We start from the raw sequence: 21,664 nt of genomic DNA on the forward strand, positions 1-21,664 counted from the left end.
TATTATATTTACTTGTTTGTATATTTTAGTTAGTAATTATTATTTATATATTGTATTATTTTATTTTTGTTATTTAGAGAGAGTTTGATTAAAAATATTTTAGGAATAAATAAGTTTAAAAGTATGAAAGAAATATTTTTATCGAATTCTTTTACATAGAAATATGATTAAAAAGAGAAGGTTTAATTATGCGGATATATCCGATATCCGATCCGGCACTAAAAAGTGCGGATATCATATCCGATCCGATCCGATGAAAATTGTGCGGATTGGATCGAATTTTCGGCCATATCCGATCCGATCCGATCCGCGGACACCCCTAACTATTAGAATCTAACACCATTAATGTTCTGAAAATTGGACCGGACTGACCGATCGAACCGGTTTAATCACAAACCAGCAATACTAACGGTCCGGTCAGGTATGTAAAACCGGAAATCATAAATCGGTAAAAAACCATTGAACCGAATGAGAACCGGCCGGTCGGACCGAACTAGAACCCGGCCGGTTTACACAAAAAAGGAAGCTCATTCGTTTCTTTCTCCCTTTCTTTGTTTCAGTCAGAGAAATCACCCAAACCCAGCCACAAAACCCTAGCACTGTAAGCCTACACCACCGCCACAAGGAGTGGCATACTGTCGCCGTCCGTCGCACTCAAAGTTCGCCATCCGTCATCTAGCTTCCCTCGTGCTCCAAATCTTCAACCCCTGTTCGCTGTCACCGATCGCGGTTGCTTCCTCGAGCTCGGCGTCCGTCGTCTTTGTCTGCTCAGCCGCGCTTCCGTCGCCGTTTGTTTGCCGTTCACGTTCGCGTCTTCGTTCGCGTTCTTCGCCATTCGCGTTCGCTCGGCGTTCACCGTTCGCGTTCACTCGCTGTTCACCGTTCGAGTTCGCGTTCGTCTGGAAGCCACGTTACTCTGCTTCAAACTCTGCCACCAACCCGCGCGCTCCACTCAGCCGTCGAACTGCTCTCTTTTGTCCCCGCCGTGAGTTCCCTAAACCCGCCACCAGACAATACACTCACACAACACCAATACTCTTCTTCAAACTCTGCAACTTCTGATTTCTATTACAATAAGTAATTATTTGATTTGGTAGTGGTTTGGATTTTTTCATAGACTAAATTAAAGTTACAATAGTTATGTTCTCTTCTCTATCACATTGAAATTAAGCTTTGAATTCTCTTATTTCATTTTAATTTTACCGCACTCAACATGTTTGATGAAATGCTTTAACCATATTTCTGGTTGGTTTTATAATTTCTAGCTTTTAGAAACTTAGTAAGTTGATTGCATGTGAAATTAGAATAATTGGATCATAGTAATTAGGAAATTTTAGCTGTACAAATAGCATCTTTGCAGAAAACATGTTAGCATGATGATTCCACTTGCGTGTTCTTCTGGTAAATTTTTTAACTGTTATTGTGAACTTGTTAATTTGCTAATGGTTCTTGTGTTCTTGTGTTACTTTTATTTTTTTTTGTTTTGTTGTGATTTTCTGTTCTTGAATTTGTTAAGTTGATTTGCTAAATTGTTGGGCTGCTGTTGTTTTAATTTGTCAAATTGTTTGGTTGCTGCGACTTAATTTGTTGGATTTTCTATTTAGGTCTTGTTCTTGTTTATTTGCTAAATTGTTGTTGTGTATTTATTGTTTATTTGCTGGATATTGGTGATCATTGTCTTTGAGATTATTTACTATGCAGGTTTAGTGTCATCACTGTTTTGGAATGTTTTATAATGTACTAATGTTTGTTGCTGTTTTGTAATTGCTGGTTGCAAGTTTAGTGTGATTATTGGTTAATGTTTTGGTTTAGTGTTCTCTCTTTTCCAGATTTCCCTTCTCCCTGTATTTCTGCATGTTGCTGAATTGGTAATCAATAAATTTGCCTTTTTGCTGTAACTCGGGACTTTACTAGGATTTGTTAAATTTGTTGCTGAATTTGTTGCTTCCCAGTCACAGAATCAGAACAGAATGCTCAGTCAGTGTTTGATTGATTGGCTTTGCTCACCGATTGTATTTGATGATAAATTTTAAATTGATAACTTTTAAATTTTAAATTTGCCCTGCCCATGTTACTGATTCACTGTTCTTTCAGTGCTTTTTGTTGTTGTTAATCATTGTAATAAGCTTTGTTAAAATTTGCACTGCCTATATTACTGAGTGTTCTTTCAGTGCTTTTTGTTGTTGTTAATCATTGTGGTGAACTTTGTTAAAATTTGCACCGCCTATGTTACTGAGTCACGGATTCATCCCTCTCGTCATTATCATTGGCATGAACTCCGAACCATTGGCATGAACTCCGAACCGAAGCCCCAACTCTCTGGATAAAATTGTAATGAAAGCTTATTGGGACTTTTTCTTCTACTTAAGGTATGAATCAGAATGATGAGGCCAAGTTGTGAATACACAAGTGTCAACGGACTATAACATATATTGAATTTGTGACATTAGAAGGGTGTAATAATAACAATAATGGAGTCATGTTACTTGAATATTGAGGTTTAACATTTAAACTCTCAGCTTCTCAGCCCTGTTTGATTCTTCATCTCAGGCAATTGAATCGAATCAACCAGGCCTTCCTTTTCTTTTTCATTTAGTTGATTCTTAATTTTTCTAATATATGTAACTTTCTGAATCAAGTGGATCAGATTATGTAATTTTCTTGATTTGGGATATTTTCGAAGACGCATTAGAAGAGCTATTTTATTATTATGTTTGCTATAATAATATTCACATGTTCTGTATGCTTGTGATTGTTTCGGTGTTTACATTTTCTTTCCAAGTCACTTGCTATGGTTGTTCTGAGTTAAGGCTTTGTATGTGTGTGTGAGAATGTGATAATGTTGAATGCTGTTGCATCTAATAGGAGTTCTTGGAGTACCCTCATCTTTGGTCCTTTATAATTTATTTATTATTTTATTCTAAAACGATTTTTTCGGTTGAACCATCGGTTGGACTGGTTAGACCAATAAATAAGTGAACCAGTGATTAAAGCGGTTTGATAATCAGTTCGGTTTTCAGAATCTTGTTAAAAACATTAATAATTAATTAATGGTTACAAATCACAAAACTTGCTGGACCTAGCACTTTCCTTCGACAAAAATGATCTTTAATCATTTTAGATGTAACAATTTCATCAAATTTTTATTCTTTGAAATTTTAAGAATTAATCTACTAAGATAGATGGATTCTTTTACTGTTTTCAATCAAATTTTTAATACACATATTAGACAAATAAATATTATTACAAGACAATTAGATTCCAAAAAATATATTTTTAGAAAAATTAGTGTCCGTTTAAAAAAATAAAAAAATTGATTTAAAATTATTTGGGAAATGAATTTGCATAGTTATTTGACTTATTTCACTTATTTGAAGTTATGAATGAGTGAAAATGTGGAACTAGTGTTGGTGTATGGTGAGAAAGCAGTGTTCCATTGTGTTGGTCAAAGTGAAAGACTGAAACTATAAACCCACGCTGATTTATCATAACTCAATATTCTTCCCTTCCAGACACCATGGACAACCTCAACCTGCCATTAAGGTTAGTATTGTCTTTCAACCTATTACTATTACTCCCATGTTGTTGTTGCTGTTGTTCAGTGGCTCCGCCACTTCCCATATTGCCCCTCCCAAACGCCTTCCAGATCCAATGGCAGCTGAGCCACATGTCCCTCTTCTTCCACTTCGGTCTCAACACCTTCACCGGACAAGAGTGGGGCTCCGGCCACGTACACCCTTCCCTCTTCAACCCCACCAACCTCAACGCCACTCACTGGATACACCTCGCCAAAGTCAACGGCTTCAACCGCGTCATCCTCACCGCCAAGCACCACGACGGTTTCTGCTTGTGGCCTTCCCAATACACTAACTACTCTGTTCGCTCCTCTCCCTGGAAGGCCGGCACCGGGGACGTCCTCGCTGACCTCTCCGCCGCCGCCAAACTTGCCGGCGTTGACCTCGGCATCTACCTCTCCCCCTGGGATCGACACGAGCACTGTTACGGTGACACCTTGCTCTACAATCAGTTCTACTTGGCCCAGATGACTGAGCTACTCACTAGGTATAATAAATAATATTTGGGTTTTCGAATTCGAATTTGGTATTACAATTGATTAGTTAGTTATGTTAGTTGTATGTAGTTGTTACTTGTTAGATTCATAATAGGGTTACATTGTGTTAATCATAATATGCATTTCCTGATGGGAGGTATGGAGAGATAAAGGACGTATTTTTGGATGGTGCAAAAGGAGAAGGGGAGAAGGACATGGAGTATTTCTTTCACACTTGGTTCTCTCTCATTCACCAGCTTCAGCCCGCCGCCATTATATTTTCCGATGCTGGTCCTGACACTAGGTGGGTTGGGAATGAACTTGGTCTTGGTGCCTCTACTTGTTGGTCTATTTACAACTCCAGTCTCACTCCAATTGCTGGCATTTACAATGATCCTCGGTGGGTTACTTAAATTCCTACGCTTTAAGCTCTATGCTTTGTTATGCCTTGTCTCAGATTGTTCAATGTTTTCTTTGTTTCTAACAGATATGCGGCCGAGGGAGATCCGGCTGGTCATGAGTGGGTACCTGCCCTCTGTGATGTCTCAATCAGACCTGGTTGGTTTTGGCATCCTTCAGAACTTCCAAAGTCTGCAATCAATCTGCTTGAAATATACTATAAGTCGGTTGGTCGAAATTGTCACTTGCTACTCAATGTGCCTCCAAACTCGTCGGGTCTCATTTCACCCGAGGATATCCAAGTTCTTCAAGGGTTCACTGAACTCAGAAGATCTATATTCTCCCACAATTTAGCTATAAATGCGCTTCTTGAAGCCAGCAGCACGCGAGGAGAAGGAGGAGGAAGAGGAGGGACTTGTGATTCACAGTTTAGTCCCTACAATGTTCTGAAAGAAGGCATATACACTTATTGGGCTCCAGAGGAGTATCAATCAAGTTGGATATTGTACATAGATCTTCAAGAACTAGTATCCTTTAATGTTCTGCAACTACAAGAGCCTATTCAAATGGGACAAAGAGTGAGTGAGTTTCACCTCGAGGCATTGCATCAAGATGATGTATGGAAGAGAGTTACAAATGGCACCACAATTGGATATCAGAGGCTTTTGATGTTTCCAAAAGTAAAATCTCAGCATTTGAAGCTTGTTATTGGCAAGTCTAGAGCTGATCCACTGATATCATACTTGGGGATCTACATGGATCCAGTTACCATTTGGAGCAGCATATATGATGATACAGTATTAACAAGCCATTTCAATGCAACTCAAGTTATTCATATTATCACACAAGACAACTCTCACACTGCTACTTCAACAGCTACAATGTAAACTTGCTCAGTTATTTTTCTTGTAGTTGTATGTTACACAGAAATAGAAGAAAATTTTTTGCTCATTTATGTATGTGGGAATTGGTATCTGTTTTGCTCCCCATGTATTTTGTAGAATCTTGTAGAGGACTCGTCTCTCAATAAGGAGAGCAGTAATCTGTGTAAATTGCTGTGTAATTTACTTTCATAGTATCAAGAACAAATCTTCCAAGTTTCAATGGTTATTAACTTGCACGCATTGGCCTTCAAAATTCCTAAGATAAATTTTTTTTGTTGACATGTTTATTAATAAATCAAAGAAATTAATAAGTTCACCAATATGTATAAACTAAAACTTCAGTAAGTTAAAAAATGAACTAAGTGCAAATCTCATTCTTTCACTTGTTCTATTTTAATTTTTTTTTTTGTGACTGTTCTATTTTAATTTGCTCATATCATAATATCCTTTTTAATTGGATTTTATTTATTTATTCATTATTTTCTTACTAGATTGGAACTTTAAAAGGGTTGATAGAGATATTCATAGTAATTGAGGATGGAAGCAGCTGCAGAGCAAGGAGAGAGAGGAAGCAGAACACAGATGCTAACAGGCACGGTTTTAGGGATAGACCACACCGATCTCTTTTACAGAGTCTGCGCTCTTTGTGAAAGGACCCTTTCCTTTCCCTCCGGTGATGATTCTGATGTCCCAGCTTCTTCCCTCTGCAAATTCTGCCACCCGCACCCTGCTTCTGCCTCCTCTGCCTCCAAAAGACTCTTCCGAATCCTGGTATCTTATTCTTCTTTTTTTCCCCCTTCAAAGTTCTGTTTTTTCTGTGACCCTTTGTGTTATTTACACCAAATAGTATTGAATTTTGTTGTGGGGGTGCTTTGTTTTGCAGATGTCGGTTGCGACAGAAACAAAGGTATTCAGTGTCATATGCTTCGATAGAGTTGCCAGGGTTCTGTTCGGTTGTTCTGCAGATGACTTCTTTCACTTTGCAAAGCTCCACCCTTTTTGTGGTAATCTTCTACCCCTTTCATTTGGAATTTGGATTATCCAAGCTCTCAATGATGTAGAGCTTGAACATAGAGTTTATACTGTGAAAGATTCCTTCTTTTTTTTTTCCTTTTGGGTCCTGCATTCAGCTTTGAACCTGGTTTGTATCTGCAGGTGTGACTGTAAATGAGATTCTGGAGGGAGAGATGTTCACTATGACTCTAACCAAGCCCCTCAATGGCAATGCTAGACATCTAAGGCTTGCATCCGCTGTTCCCTTGAGCTCTACATTTCAGCCCATCATTCAGGTTTTAAGAGAATACTACACATCATCACGTACTAGTTCATAGTCACAATTTATTTTGTGTAAAAATTTTAAGTGAAAATCATTTTACAGTGGCATAATTAAGGTACAAGAAGGTGGGAAATAAATGTTAGTTATTTTCATTTTATGTTAGCCATGATTCATGAGAAAGAAGTATTAGCTCCATTTAGTTTACTTGTTTGGATGGTGTCTCCATACTGAAAACTCTCTATTTCATTATACAGCCTTTGTTTGTGTGTGATTTTTAGTCCTCTTTTTTTAATATTTGTGCCAGTTAATGGCATGACAAAGTAAAAGAGAAAAGAAAAAGATCATTCACTGAGGATCGTGGCATCATGCTGAACTAACATATTTATTCAAAGATTTATTTCTAAATGAATAAAATAAAATACAGATTTGTGCACAATTTCAGGGATAGTAGTAGAAGCTAGACAATCCCAAATATTATGCATGGAGCCATGCCCACAAGTTAATATGATCACAAGCTATGCCTTGTTATTTTTGCTTTGAGTCCATCATTTAGGAGAGACATTGGCTCCACCCTTTTTCGGTGTTAGTTTCCCTTGCATCCAGTTTGTTAGCATCTGAAGTGCAGCTTTTGGTTGATCCATGGGAACCATGTGCCCAGCTTCGTTCACCTGTTTTTTCACAAAATAAAGTTATCAAAAGTGGATATAACAATGTCAACTCAAGAACACACCCTTGAACACAAACCTTGAGGAACGCAAGAGGTCCATGGCTTTTAAGAGTCCCTGCTGCCGCGCCATCTACCAAAAATGGGACAGTAGAAGCTACTTCAAACTCCTTTTGACCTGACCACTCCATTGCATGAACCCACCTTGAATTCCCTGAGCAATGAGAAACAAAAGCATTAAGAATGCTGATCATTGCACTTCTTTTTTTGTCCTTCCAACACAACCAACTTTAGCTTCAAATTAATTGAGTTGGCTGCAAAAAGCTTACCAAGCCAATTGCATATGAGATCTTCTTCTCCAGCATATACAAGAACCTGGATTCCATCCTCAAGAAGAGCTGGGATTCCAACTTCGAGATTTCTCATCCAGTCCTCCATCATAGCATCATAGACTGTGCTACTGCACGAAACAAAGTCCAAGTCCCCAACACCTAAAGCATCCCTAACTGTCTTCTCGTTTAAGAATGTCTCTACATTGGAGAAGTCATAACACAGATTTCCCTCGCATTTCTTTCTAATGTCATAGTACTGCAGTTTCAATAGTAGAAGAATTCATAAGTGAAACTATGGTAGTGTTTTTTAGGCAAATAATTAGATTGGTAAGAAAAGTGTACTATGTTCTCTTATAATACCATACATTAATGTCGCCGGCGATGGACATTATCCGACTGAATATGGCATTGCATTTATATAATGAAGTCATACATGCATCTCCACCATCGGTACCTGACAAATACAATATAATTTAAGGGTGTCAAACAAGTAAAATTACATATTGTTTGAGCAATAAGCTGGTAAGTTTTCTCCCATTGTGTTTTTCTTTTCTAAGATCATTCATCATGGGGCTAAAAAATTTAATTTGTAACCTAACATAACATACCACAGCTTTTTATGGCATCTTTGCATGATGGGATCAACTTGCTGATACTATCATAATCAGACTTTTTAATCAGTCCTCTGTCTAATGCATAGTCTGTGTATGCTTGGTACTGAATTTCCGGATTGGTCAAACCATTACCAATAGCAAAACCCTGTTTATGAAATTGATCAAGAGAATCAGTATAATTATTATCAAGTAAAGGCAATTAACAAACCTTGTAATGTACATATATAATGAGACAGTTTTGAGACCTTGAGATTGATTATTATTCCTTCCTTTGCTTTGTTGCCTTGGTGAACCCTTGATGCAAGAGCTGGAATGTAGTGTCCAGCATATGACTCTCCAGTGATGTAGAAATCATTCTTGACAAATTGAGGGTGCTCCTTGAAAAATGCCTGTCATTGATGTAGAATTGGAGTGTACATGTTATTTTTACCACCATGCATTTTCACTTTATGAATTGTTTTGTTTAATCACAATTATGAAATGGACTTTACCTGCAAGAAATCATAGAGATCATTGCTAACACCTGCTTCATCATGGCGGATGTCATCATCATCAGAAGTATAACTAAAGCCTGTCCCAATAGGCTGGTCTACAAAAAGAATATTTGATGCCTACAAATCAAAAGTAAACATTGATGCCAACCATAACCAATAAAGCTAATGTAACAGTTTGATTCTCTGAGATAGGTACTAGCCATAGCCCCATGTGTGAATGTGCTGAGAGACATAAATTATGACATTCTTTTTTGTTAACTATTCTTAAAAGCGAGGCATTTGCATGGAATGAACATGTTAAAGTAATATTTTGAGAGAAAATGCAGGAGAAAATTTATAGGCACCTTGTCCCAGCCAAATTCATTCCAAACAAGAGACAAGTTCTTTGTGATTTGGAAAGGACCATTCTCATAAAATAAAGCAAGCTCACTGCTGCACCCTGGTCCTCCGGTCAACCATATGACAACAGGGTCTTCCTTCTTATTGCGAGATTCAAAGAAAAAGTAGAACATCCTGCACCATTGATTTGAAGAGAGTTGGGTGGGGGGGGGGGGGGGATTCCATGCAGTTAGGACCATAGATAGTGCCTTAATATATGTATATTTTGGCTAAAAAATAAGTTTGAGTTTCTTAATATGCAAGGAAACAGGCAAGCATTGTTTATAAGCCTAAACCAGTACAAGTCATGTGATGATAAATAAATATTTGAGCCTTAATCATTTAAAGAATCTTTACAACTCATGAAACAGCTTGAGTTATATGAGAAAGTGGCAAGAAATTTAACTTTGTTAACCAAAATATCCAACTTCTTGGCAGTTATTTCTCTCAATAACTGCATAGAACTGCAACAGAGCTTTCTTTGACATGAAGCTAGCAGAGAATTTGATAAGTAAATAACTCAATTGGAACTTCAAATTGCATAGCAGGGTTCATATGTATGTTTAGTTTCCTTACCTTGCCGCTTTGGAACGAGGAAGGCGATAGTACCCTGCATGATGACCAAGATCTTGAACAGATGTACCTGAAGAAGAAGAAGAAGAAGCAAGATTGTAAGGGAATGTGAGCTTCTTCTTCACAATCTTTCCAGGGACAAGATGAGTGTTACTCTCTATTCTGTTAATGGAGCCTTTAGGGAATAGGTTAAGGCCTCTGATGAGGCTCTCGGCCGTGAAAGAGTCGCCTGAGGGGCAAGTTGTAGTTTGAGCTGGAGAGGAGAATGAAGGTGAAATGAAGAGGAAGATGGTGGAGAGTAAGAAGAACAACATAGAAGATGATGCCATGATGTTTGTTTTGAAATGAGTAGAAATAAATATGAATGGCATCTCAATTTATAGTAATTAGTCTCAAAAGTGTTTGAGTATGGGAGGGTTAACAGTTGCCACTACGCACTTTATTAGTCTCATCTTAATATTTAATTATACTTAACAATATATATTCAAGCAACTTCAAATAATTGAATTCTTGGAGGTGTGTAATCAAAATGCCTTCATATTCCTTCATTTATATTTTAATTACAATTTTCATTTAAAAACATATTCATGTGAATAATCATCTTAATAAAGGAAAGTGTATAATTTCATTACTAAAATGTAACAGAGGGATGACAACTCAGTTAGCATGCCTTACAAGGATGGATTCCTCCATATATAATCATCAATTCTTAGTTTTATTTTTTATTAAAATATGTATATCCATATATATGGTATTAAGTATGCTAGCTACTACGTTTTGTTAATTATTCCGTTTACGATTTTCATTTGAATAAACAATGGCTAAAAATTAAAATAGACAAAGTAACAAAAATTTAATCCAAAAGATATATAAAACCATCATGTTTATATATATGCAATTAGAAGTGCAATTGCTATCTATTTATATATATATGCATGTTAGTATGTTACTACTTTTTATAGTTTAATTCGTTTTTTTCCCAGCATGGCACATGCATATGTATTGGCATGGGGTGTTCTATAATTGTGAAGCTATGTAGAAAAGGAGGTTAAGAAAGTGTTGCGTGTAAGATATAATAGTGATGCCTTAAATAAAAGGTCACGCAATTTTGACAAAATATACATCATAGATAAACGAGTATCATATCATATATATTAGTGTGTCCCACTTTTTAGCCCATATAATATAATAACATGAGATTGGTTAGTTTTCCGTTGAAGGTAGGTGTACAACTTATAACTGAAAGTGGCGTATAAGTCCACCAATAATGCCTTAAACTCAGAATCAAAGTAGAGGATCCAATCCATGACCCCGTGACACTTGCATTTGCATATATGTTTGTGTGCGCATTAAATCCTCAATATTTTCTTTTTGCCACTTTTGAGAAAAAGGAACTTGTCTTCTTCCTCATGCATAAAACCTCAGTGATGATACGTCATTTTAGTTTCATCAACAACTTGTATATACGAGTCACGATTTAATTCTGTTAGTAATTTGCCACTTTATGTGCACGCATATAAGATATGAGACGCCACCATATTCATTCCCATTTCTTTATCATCGTTTGCGCTCTGGGCAATGACGCATATGAAAATAACCACATAACGAAATCATATATATTCCGATGAATTAATGACTACATAAATGTATAGTAACAATATTTGGTCTCACTTATGTTATATATGTTTCTATCACACAGCATCGCTTATGGTTATTCCTTATGCATGCGAAAAATCCTCTCATAACTCGCTAAGATTTCCGTTCATATATAAAATAAGAAGAAGTATAGAGAGCCAATGGAATATTTGTACAATGTGTACAATAGAGGTTTAGAAATGTCCGATTTAGTGCTTTTGGGATGAGTGGTTTCATGACTTGATATCAGAGCTCTAGATCCGAAAGGTTAAGAGTTCGATCTTTGGTGATATTTTGATATTCAGTAAAATAATTTTATACAGACAACTAATTATATATTGTCACACTAATAAAATTATTAAATTTATTACTTAAAAAAAATTAAACATATAAATTTAATTGGACAACATTGTGTATTAAAGTTAAATTATCTCTCATTTTTTTTTTTTTGGGTTTTTAACGGTATTCTCCAAAGGTCAAGAACTAATTCACTGCGATAATGAGTTCCATTTAAGGATTTGCTGTTGGCCAATAAATTACTATATGCACAAGGTAGGATAATTATCTCTCAATATATATATATATTTTTTTTTTGGTTGCCCACGGTATCTCCCAGCCCGATAGGCCAAGGATTAATCCGTCGCGGATCGGAGCTCCATTTAAGGGTCTGCCGCTGGCCAATAGATTGCTGCATGCACCTCTCTCAATATATATATATATATAAACGGGCCTAAAAAGCCCAGCAGAATATTACATATATATTTTTTCATTTGTTTGGGTCTGGGGGAAAGGACCAAGATGTGTATGAAAGTTTTCTTGGGCTTCCTGTCTTAGCTAGTTTTTTGGGTAAAAGGTGTTGTTTAACCAATAAATAATTTGAAGCCCAAAAGCAACTTGAATTTGGGTTATTGATGATTGATATATATTCAATCCCTCTTCCAAACCTGATTTGTGTTGAGGTCAAGTCAATGCCTTCTAAGGCCCACAGGGAAAAAAAGTCAATGTTTTGATGAAGCATTCGTTATTCCTTTGCACTTTAATCTTATCTTTTCAGTTTTTCTTTATTAAATTAAAACCTACACACTCATGTATAATATTTCATTAGGAAAACAAGTATTTTCGCATTTCATTTAATAAAATGAATGTTATCATGATTACCTAATGATATATAATATGGAATAAAAAAGGAAATATATTATTATAAGGCAAATGGTCCTCTTTTGGCCATTGTAGGCAAGGCAAGAGAGGGCTTATATCACCACAAAGCGCCATTATCATTTATATAGGTCCTTTGCATGAGACACGCCTTTTTATAAAATAAAATGTAGGGTTGGTTCTTTACTTCTTTATTTATTTATTGTTTTCAATTCTTTTTTGGAATTTGTAAGTTGTCACTACTAATCTACTATACTACCTTGAGATATTAATTAATGGAGATGAGATTGTTATTATTTATGTATTTATAGGTTTAATTTAAGGTGAAGAGTTAAGTATAGTTATTTTCATAAATAAATTTATCTATATTATTGTGGGGATAAATATCATATTATAATTTATAATTTTTTTAATAATATATAATGATAATAATATTTATTTATTTTTATTAAATTATTAAATTTGATTCTACAATAATTTTTTATTTAAGTTTTAGTATTTAATAGTCAATTTAAAAATTTTATATTAGATGTCTATTAGAATAATTAATTCTCAATTTAAATAAAATTGATGTTTTTTTATTAAAAATCGACTTAAAAGAGTATTATTTATTTTCTTTTAAAATTAGTTTTAATTTTTTACATAACAACTACATTAATTAAAAGAACTTTCTCAACTATGAATATCAGTAAAAGTTAGCTTCTATTATATGAGAAATAAATTTTTAAATATATATATATATATATATATATATATAAAGAGATATATTTCGATTCTATTGTTAAGAAAAAAATTATTCAATTTTTTAAAAAAATATAAAAGCTAAAAAATATAATTTTAAATTATATATTATTATTTAAATTAATATTTTAGTATTTTAATTTATAAATTAGATATTTTGAAAATTAATCATATTTTACAATAACAAAATATAATTATAACAATAATTATGCTATATGTACATAAAAAAAATAACCGTCCATATAAAATACATATTAAAATATAAAATAATATTAAAAATGAGTTAAACAACATATATATTTATACATAAATACATAATGGTAGGTTAATAAATATTTTGATAACTGATCTTTATATAGATATAATATTTTTATTGTAAAAATTATTATTATATTATATATATTTTACCTCTATTATCAAAATTTTATGGATCTGTCCTTGGATGTATTTATAAATTTAATGTAACATATTTGATTAACCTATAATAATCTAATAACTTTTAATTATCAATTTCACATAAAAATAATTATTTGTGAGTTTATACCTTAATTTAAACTTTTAAAATAGTTTGATTCTAGACATAATTTATAACATGACTATGCTACGTGTATGTGCACCAAAATCAGCCAACAAAGTTAGGTATAAGTATAAATTAAAATAGATGTTGAAATATAAATATATATTGAAAAATAAATTAAACCACATATATTTATATACAAATATATTGGTAACTGATTTTGGTATACAAATAGTATTTTTGTTTATAATAACATCGTGAACAAATGGTTAAAATTAAATTAAAGTTGATATATTCTTAAAACTCTCAACTTATATAATAAAAATTTCACAATTGATGATCTATTAATAATAGCTTGTTGAAATTAAAGTTAATATAAAAATCATTCAAATGTGTCTGTCATATAACTTAATAGGGTTTAGTACTGTTTTTTACCCGGCCACTCAAGAATAATAGGGTTTAATTCCATATATATAGATATAGCAATTACAGTAAATCTGAACTTTCATTTTAGCATACACATACAACTTGTCTTCCCTGAAAGGAATGAAAGGATATGTTATTAATAGGGGTAAAGATTAAGCACTATCAGCTGTTTGGGCTTAGTTATCCAATAATAGGCCTAAACACTTTAATTATTTAGGTCATATCAAAATCAAAATGTCAATTCACTTTTAATGCAAGTTTTCTCTTGCACGACTTAAATTGTGGATCGTGGTTAAGTAGGAACACCGTACCATTTGTGCTGGTTTCTGTGCTTATAATTAACAAGCCAATTAATCATAATCGTGAGTGACTATAGTATTTAGGATAGGTTCATGAGATGTGAAGATATATATGTTGTACAAAAAAATTAACAATAATATAAAGATAAGGTGAAAGCAATGTATCTGGCAAGCAACTTTCTGATTTGAAGTTTTGATAGAAAACTTTATTAAAACTTCAAAGTGATATATATTCATTCATAGTGATAGTGAAAGTAATCAATAAAAGCATACTCATCTATATTGGATGCTATTTTCTGTAACAAAAAATGAAATTAACAAAATTATTCATGATATGACCAGTAAACATCGGTTACAAGTTATAGCTCGGTAATATCTAAACTCTAATTATAACCGACGATTTCATAATAGCCATAAACAACTTTAAATCAATAACGTCGGATATGCAATTAATCCTCTTCTTGAGCCTTACATCCTGACCTTTTTCGCTAAAATATAAAGCAGACAAGAAAGTTACAGAAGGTATGTCACTCTTTCTAAGATAAGATCTATTATCCACTTTACACTAACTTGAGCGTTGGAGTGCTTTTACAGATATCCACCCTCGCCGTTCATCCATTGCTGATGTATATCTTGGTCTAGTCGAGAAGTCTACCGACCTTATCAGAGGACGAGTTATACCTTGGAGTAGTAAGGCAAGAACAATTCATTTATTTGAAATAGAAGAATTTTAATTGCTTTAACTAAGATGTGAAACTACTTATTAACCTATATTAAGATGAAGATAACCCGGTTGTCACATCACAATCCTCATCTGCAATTCTGCATTTCAATGAAGGGTGTTCGGATCCATTGGAATTTATTATTAAAAAACCCAAGTAATGCAAGTTATGTAGAAACGTAAGCTTGTTTCAACATTATTTGTATTTGTTGTCCTTATATATAATCAGAAATATAAAGATATATTCCTTATCTATTTGTCCATATGGAAAAATTGAAGGGATGATAAGATTATGGCAATGACTCGATTGGATAAAGCATCTATATTTATATACGGTTAAAGGGTAGCATATATTGATTGGTGCAATGCAAGTAGTTGATGATATGATTCTATTGCGCTATAATCGTCATGGCTACATAATAATTGGTGGATAATTATATTCTAATCTATTGGAAATTGGGTTCGAGACTTTTGGTATAATGATGTATTATGCTTGGGGGACCCGTGAAGATAGTTTTTCTTCTTGTTGCAAAAGATGGGAATTTAAATAATCTTGTTTTTATATTTTAATTAATTGCTTAAATAAATTAAAATGCGAAAATCATGGCATACCCTTTGGTATCGATTTTGGATATAATTATAAGATAACTACTAACAAGATGTGGACATATATTGCGTATTATGATAAACAATTTGACTAAATATATTAAATTATGATGGTATATTATTGTTGAGAAGTTCGAACTTGAATTTATTATAGGTTTGGAAAAGGAGAATAAAATTGAAGTTTCCCTTGTAAAGGATGGTGTGTGAAAACCTGAGTTTTTGATAGGGTATGGACTATGATTCATTTCAAACCACAAGATGGTTTACAATGAGATGATGACTTAGCAAGAAAGTAACCGTCAACTAGCAAACCAACTAACAAGATAACTACTTTAATTTCTTGACATACAAGGGATAAACCAAAATAACTATTTATATTCATGTACGGTTAAAATTTACTTAGCACGTTTTTTAGTAAATCAAGTCTTTAATTTTCAATCTTGTTTCCGTTAGAAATAAGATAATTAGTAGAGTGTCTATGGAGTCAGAAGATGGAAGGAGAATTCAATTCTAGGAGTATACATAGTTACAATATAATTATTTGAAAGATAATTTTTTAAGAGTTTTTTTTTTTATTTGTGATAGGAGATTGTGAGTTATGGAATTGACTAGCGTGAATATAAAATTTTAATTGGAGAAAAAATCTTTACTAATGAGAGTTGGAACTTCTTAACCAACTTCATGACATGTTAAGGCTAGTTAAACTAACAATTGGTAGAGCGGATAGAGTGATGTAAAAATTTGATAAAAAATATGTATTTTTTACTAACTTTTTTTCTGCAGATTTTGCAGGAAAAAATTCTACCGAAAGACATAACCAGTTACTGTTACACTAGAGCAATTTGAAAAAGATTGGTTCTTCCATAAATTGAATTATTTGCATAATTTGTTTATGGTGGACAGTGTGAAAACTATACAGAGATTGAGTAGACTAAGAATTATTAGTAATAGTGATAATATTTGTACTTTGTGTAAGAAGGATATTAAATTCATTCATCACTTGTTCTTTGACTGTGAGTTTACCTAGTAGATTTTGGTGTGCATGAATAACGAACGTACTTTAGTAGAACGTGGGTCATTTTAGGTAGGATTAGACAACACTTTGAGTGTTGGACAGGAGAGTCTAGTGGAAAAGAGGAGTGTAAAAAATGGTTAATTAGATTTTTTGCGACAACTTGAAATATTTGAAAAGAATTTTTAGGAACAAAGAGACAGGTGTTGACTTATTTATCAACAGATCCTGCTCAAGTTATAAATAGTGGTATGGTGTTGATCCATTTAGTTGTTGATGGTAAGTATGGTAATTAAGTTGGATTAGTCTAGTAGTTAGCTTACTAAGTTGCTTAAGCAAGTGTCGAGAGTTCAAATCTCGCTTTGTGCATGCAGCAATTCATTGGCCAGCACAAACCCTTAAATGGAGCTTAAATCCGTGACAGATTAGTTCTTGTCCTGCAGGATTGGGGGATACCGTGAAAAAAAAAATTAGTTTTGCTGTTTTCGTAAATTTTTGTTTCTTCTTGTTAGAATATAATTAGGATCAATTAGAATTATTTAGTATATCTGAATATCTATTATAGAATATTACGTCTTTATTATTACGATTCTCTTAGTCCCTATAAATACCCTTCTATATTGTATCATTCCAGACAATTTGAATAGACAACTTGAATACACTCAATAATACACAAATCCTTCTTCCAATTTAGTCTCTTGTTTCTAACATGGTATCAGAGCCATGGTATCCTCCTTGAAGAGGATAGGTTGTTTTTCTTGCGATGAAATCGCCATAGTTTTTGTATTTTTTTCTATGCCATTCTTCTTTCCCTTTTGTCACTCTTTTGATGGGTTTTCACCTCACCGACTAGCCTATTTTTTCTGTCTTGGGTGTTTTTTCGAGTCGTATGATCAAATACCATTGCCATCCGCTGCTTACCTATTCTCATGAAGAAATCATATAGTTTTTGCTCTCTTTCAGCAGTTCCGTCTGCGTTCTCTCGTGACAGTTCCATCTGTGTTCTCTCGTGACAGTTTCGTCTGCGTTTTCTCGTGGTAGTTCCGTCTGCATTTTGTCTGTGTTTCTTTGTAGCAGTTCCATCTGCGTTTCTTTCTAGCAGTTCCGTCTGTACTTCCTTCAGATAGCGGCAGTTCTGTCTGCGCTTCCTTCAGACAAGCGGCAGTTCCGTCTGTGCTTCCTTCAGACAAGCGGCAATTCCATCTGCGCTTCCTTCTGACAGTTCCGTCTGCATCCGTTTTATCAATTTATGCAATTTTTTTCTCTTTATCTGCGTTCTCTCGTAGCAGTTCCGTCTGTGTTTTCTCGTAGCAGTTCTGTCTGCATTTTGTCTGCATTCCCATCCAGCAGTTCCGTCTGCTTTTCCGTCTGACAGTTCCGTCTGCTTTTTCATCCGGCAGTTCTGTCTGCTTTCTCGTATTGCAGTTCCGTCTGCTTTTCTGTTCGGCAGTTTCGTTTGCGTTTCCTTCCTTCAGACAAGCGGCAATTCCATCTGCGCTTCCTTCAGACTAGCAGCAGTTCCATTTGCGCTTCCTTCCGACAGTTCTGTCTGCACCCGTTTTATCAGTTTATGCAGTTTTTTTTCCTATTTATTTCGTTGTTTTAAATAAGTTTCAAACTCAAGTTGTCACTTGAGTTTGGGGGAGATGTTAGAATATAATTAGGATCAATTAGGATAAATTAGAATTATTTAGTATATCTGAATATTTATTATAGAATATTACGTCTTTATTATTACGATTCTCTTAGTCCTTATAAATACCCTTCTATATTGTATCATTCCATACAATTTGAATAGACAACTTTAATACACTCAATAATACACAAATCCTTCCTCCAGTTTAGTCTCTTGTTTCTGACACTTCTTTTATATTTATATTTATTTCTGATGCTCTACTTTACTGTATTAAGCTTTTAATTAGCGTATTTTTCAATAAGTCAAGTATTTTCTTTTTATTTCCGCCATTATTATTTGAAGGTTATGGAAAAATAAGAGATTATCAGTATATAATTGTTACGGCCTGGCCCAAACCACTCGCGGGCCGGCCCGACCCGAGCACTATCCGACCCGAACGGTCGAAGGCGAGGAGATCCGTTGCTAACCCGGACACGCGTCCTTGACACGCGTCCCAGACAACTTCTCCACAGCTGTGCAGGAGTGGCCTTGAGAAAGGTGGGCCTGTCCTTGCGGGGCCCACCTCTGACACAGTATATATGGGGAAGGACCTACCCTTCCCCGGAGGTACGTCATATATCACTCCACCTTTTCCGCCTGCACACTTTATTGACTAGAGCGTCGGAGTGTCTTTGCAGGTGGCACCCCCCCTTCGCATAAAGTACTCGGGACCTCGCGCACCCCTGACCGGCAGTCCGCGCCTTGGCGAGTCCTTACCACCACCCAGGAATCCAACCCGAACCGTCCGGTAACTGACAACCGAACATTGGCGCCGTCTGTGGGGACTCGTCCATGGACTTCGTGCTAGTCGAAATGGAGGCAGGCCGCGAGGCCGTACCCGGAGGCGACACCGCTGGGGCGGGAACCCGACAACATCCAAGGTCACCCCCGAGGGACGCAACCCAATCACATGAAAGACGCCCCTTCGGGGGGGGACCGGAGACAACCACGCCAGAATAATGCAAGAGCTACGCCACAGGATGCAAGACTTGGAGCGCCGGCTAGCAGATAGGGAACGCGACCAACACACCCCAGAGCAGAGTCACTCCCGCTCTCGCTCCAGGAGTCGCTCCAGACGCACGCCTAGCCCCCAAGCTGAATCCGAAAGCACCGGGGGGAGAGGGCGCGCGAGAAGACGTCATGACCCTGTCATTTACGCCAGACGCGAGGGGCAGCGTACCAGGAACCGCGGCGACGAGGACATCCGTCGGGAAAGCAATGAGGGAAGAACGACGGGAACACGGGGACCCGTAATAATGGGAGTGACCCCATTCCACCGTTCCGTACTCGAAGTCCGGCTGCCAAAACACTTTGACAAGCCAATGGACATGAGGTACGATGGAACGCAAGACCCACTGGAACACCTCACGGCCTTTGAGGCCAAGATGAACCTAGAAGGAGTGGGAGACGAGGTAAGGTGCCGCGCTTTCCCGGTCACCCTGGCGGGACCTGCTATACGGTGGTTCAATAACCTCCCGCAGGGCTCGGTGATCCAATTCTCCGACATCAGCCACGCCTTCCTGGCCCAGTTCACAACCAGGATCGCCAAAGCCAAGCACCCTATCAATTTGCTAGGGGTGACCCAAAGAGCCGGGGAGCCGACCAGGAAATACTTGGACCGTTTCAACGACGAGTGTTTGGAAATTGACGGGCTGACAGACTCAGTGGCGAGTTTATGTTTGACGAATGGGCTCTTGAATGAGGACTTCAGGAAGCACCTTACCACAAAGCCCGTCTGGACAATGCAGGAGATCCAGTGCGTGGCCAAGGAGTATATCAACGACGAGGAAGTAAGCCGGGTCGTAGCCGCCAATAAACGGCAGCCCGCCTACAACCAAACCCGGTACCACGAGGGCAGAGAAAGACCAAAGGAACACGCCAGGGACGGCGGTCCAAGTAAAGTGCCAAAGCCATTTCCCCGAGTCGGGAAATTCACTAACTATACCTCCCTCACGACATCGATTACAGAAATCTACCAACAGATAGCGGAGAAGGGGATACTATCGAGACCCCGACCTCTGAAGGACAGGACGGGGGGAAACAAGAGCTTATACTGCAAATATCACAAGGGATACGGGCACAAAACCCAAGACTGTTTCGACCTAAAAGACGCCCTGGAGCAAGCAATCAGGGATGGGAAACTTACCGACTTCTCACACCTTATAAGGGAGCCGAGGAGACGCGATCGGGATCGCGAAAGTGAGGACAGGTCCCGGGCGACAAGATGACGCCAAGAGCCAGAGGGGGACGACCACGGTCTCACGGTAGTGAACGTGGTCACAGCAAGAAATTCCGCCCCAAGGTCGAAGTCGGCACAGAAAAAAGATGCCAAGGTCCTCGCGGTCCTCCTCGTCTGTTAGAAGTTCCCGGGGACTCCCATCCATCTCCTTCGGCCCCGAAGACCAATGGTTCGACGAGGCGCCGGAAAATTCCCCCATGGTCATCACGGCCAGGGTTGGAACCGGCCTCGTCAAACGCATCCTGGTGGATACGGGGGCAGACTCAAACATCATGTTTCGAAACATTTTTGATGCCTTGGGACTACGAGATGCCGACCTGGTGACCCACCAGCACGGTGTGGTAGGGTTGGGAGACCACTTCATAAAGCCGGATGGGGTCATTTCACTTCCGACCTCCGTGGGACAAGGGCAGAGACGGAGGACAGTGATGGCCGATTTTGTAATCTTACGAGATTCCACAGCTTACAACATCATCCTGGGGAGAAAAACCATCAACGACCTGGGGGCAGCTATCAGCACGAAGCTACTCGTAATGAAGTTTGTTACTGATGACAGATCCGTAGGATCCATCAGAGGGGACCTGGAAACGGCAGTCGCTTGCGACCACGCCAGCCTCTCTCTCAGGAAAAAATCCAAAGAAGCATCTGGGGTTTTCCTGGCCGACCTATATGCCAGGATAGATGACAAGCCCAGACCTGAGCCAGAAGGGGATTTGGAAAAATTTAGGGTCGGTGATGGGGACGAGAAGTTCACGTTCATAAACAGAAACCTTCCCCATGAATTAAAGGAGCCTTTGATGGAGATGATCAGAGCCAATGCCGACCTCCTTGCTTGGATGCCAGCCGACATGCCAGGGATAGATCCCCAGCTCATGTCACACCATCTGGCCGTCAGACCGGAGGCCAAGCCAGTGGCCCAGAGGAAGAGAAAGATGTCACAGGAAAGGGCAGAGGAGGTGGCCAGGCAGGCGGC

General features: G+C 37.0%; 3 protein-coding genes across 3 annotated transcripts; 2 read left to right on the plus strand and 1 right to left on the minus strand.

Annotated features, from left to right (window-relative positions):
* Window positions 1-3,386: 3,386 nt before the first annotated feature.
* FUC1 (alpha-L-fucosidase 1) lies at window positions 3,387-5,570 on the plus strand. The gene is made up of 3 exons (XM_016315995.3): window positions 3,387-4,062; window positions 4,209-4,451; window positions 4,539-5,570. The coding sequence occupies exons 1-3, from the start codon at window positions 3,518-3,520 to the stop codon at window positions 5,335-5,337; spliced, it is 1,587 nt and encodes a 528-aa protein (XP_016171481.1). The 5' UTR covers window positions 3,387-3,517; the 3' UTR covers window positions 5,338-5,570.
* Window positions 5,571-5,811: 241 nt separating this feature from the next.
* Window positions 5,812-6,881, plus strand: LOC107612811 (replication factor-A carboxy-terminal domain protein). Its single transcript, XM_016314562.3, has 3 exons — window positions 5,812-6,105; window positions 6,218-6,338; window positions 6,490-6,881. The coding sequence occupies exons 1-3, from the start codon at window positions 5,872-5,874 to the stop codon at window positions 6,663-6,665; spliced, it is 531 nt and encodes a 176-aa protein (XP_016170048.1). The 5' UTR covers window positions 5,812-5,871; the 3' UTR covers window positions 6,666-6,881.
* Window positions 6,882-6,976: 95 nt separating this feature from the next.
* LOC107612810 (serine carboxypeptidase-like) lies at window positions 6,977-10,137 on the minus strand. Its single transcript, XM_016314561.2, has 9 exons — window positions 9,669-10,137; window positions 9,059-9,227; window positions 8,712-8,831; window positions 8,466-8,609; window positions 8,215-8,365; window positions 7,972-8,060; window positions 7,604-7,862; window positions 7,355-7,488; window positions 6,977-7,278 (listed from the first exon to the last, which is right to left on the minus strand). Exons 1-9 carry the CDS (start codon window positions 10,034-10,036, stop codon window positions 7,156-7,158), a joined length of 1,557 nt encoding a protein of 518 aa, XP_016170047.1. The 5' UTR covers window positions 10,037-10,137; the 3' UTR covers window positions 6,977-7,155.
* Between the last annotated feature and the right edge of the window lie 11,527 nt (window positions 10,138-21,664).

The sequence above is a fragment of the Arachis ipaensis genome, chromosome B8 (genome assembly GCF_059453495.1).
Source record: "Arachis ipaensis isolate K30076 ecotype BB chromosome B8, ASM5945349v1, whole genome shotgun sequence".
Taxonomy (NCBI): domain Eukaryota; kingdom Viridiplantae; phylum Streptophyta; class Magnoliopsida; order Fabales; family Fabaceae; genus Arachis; species Arachis ipaensis.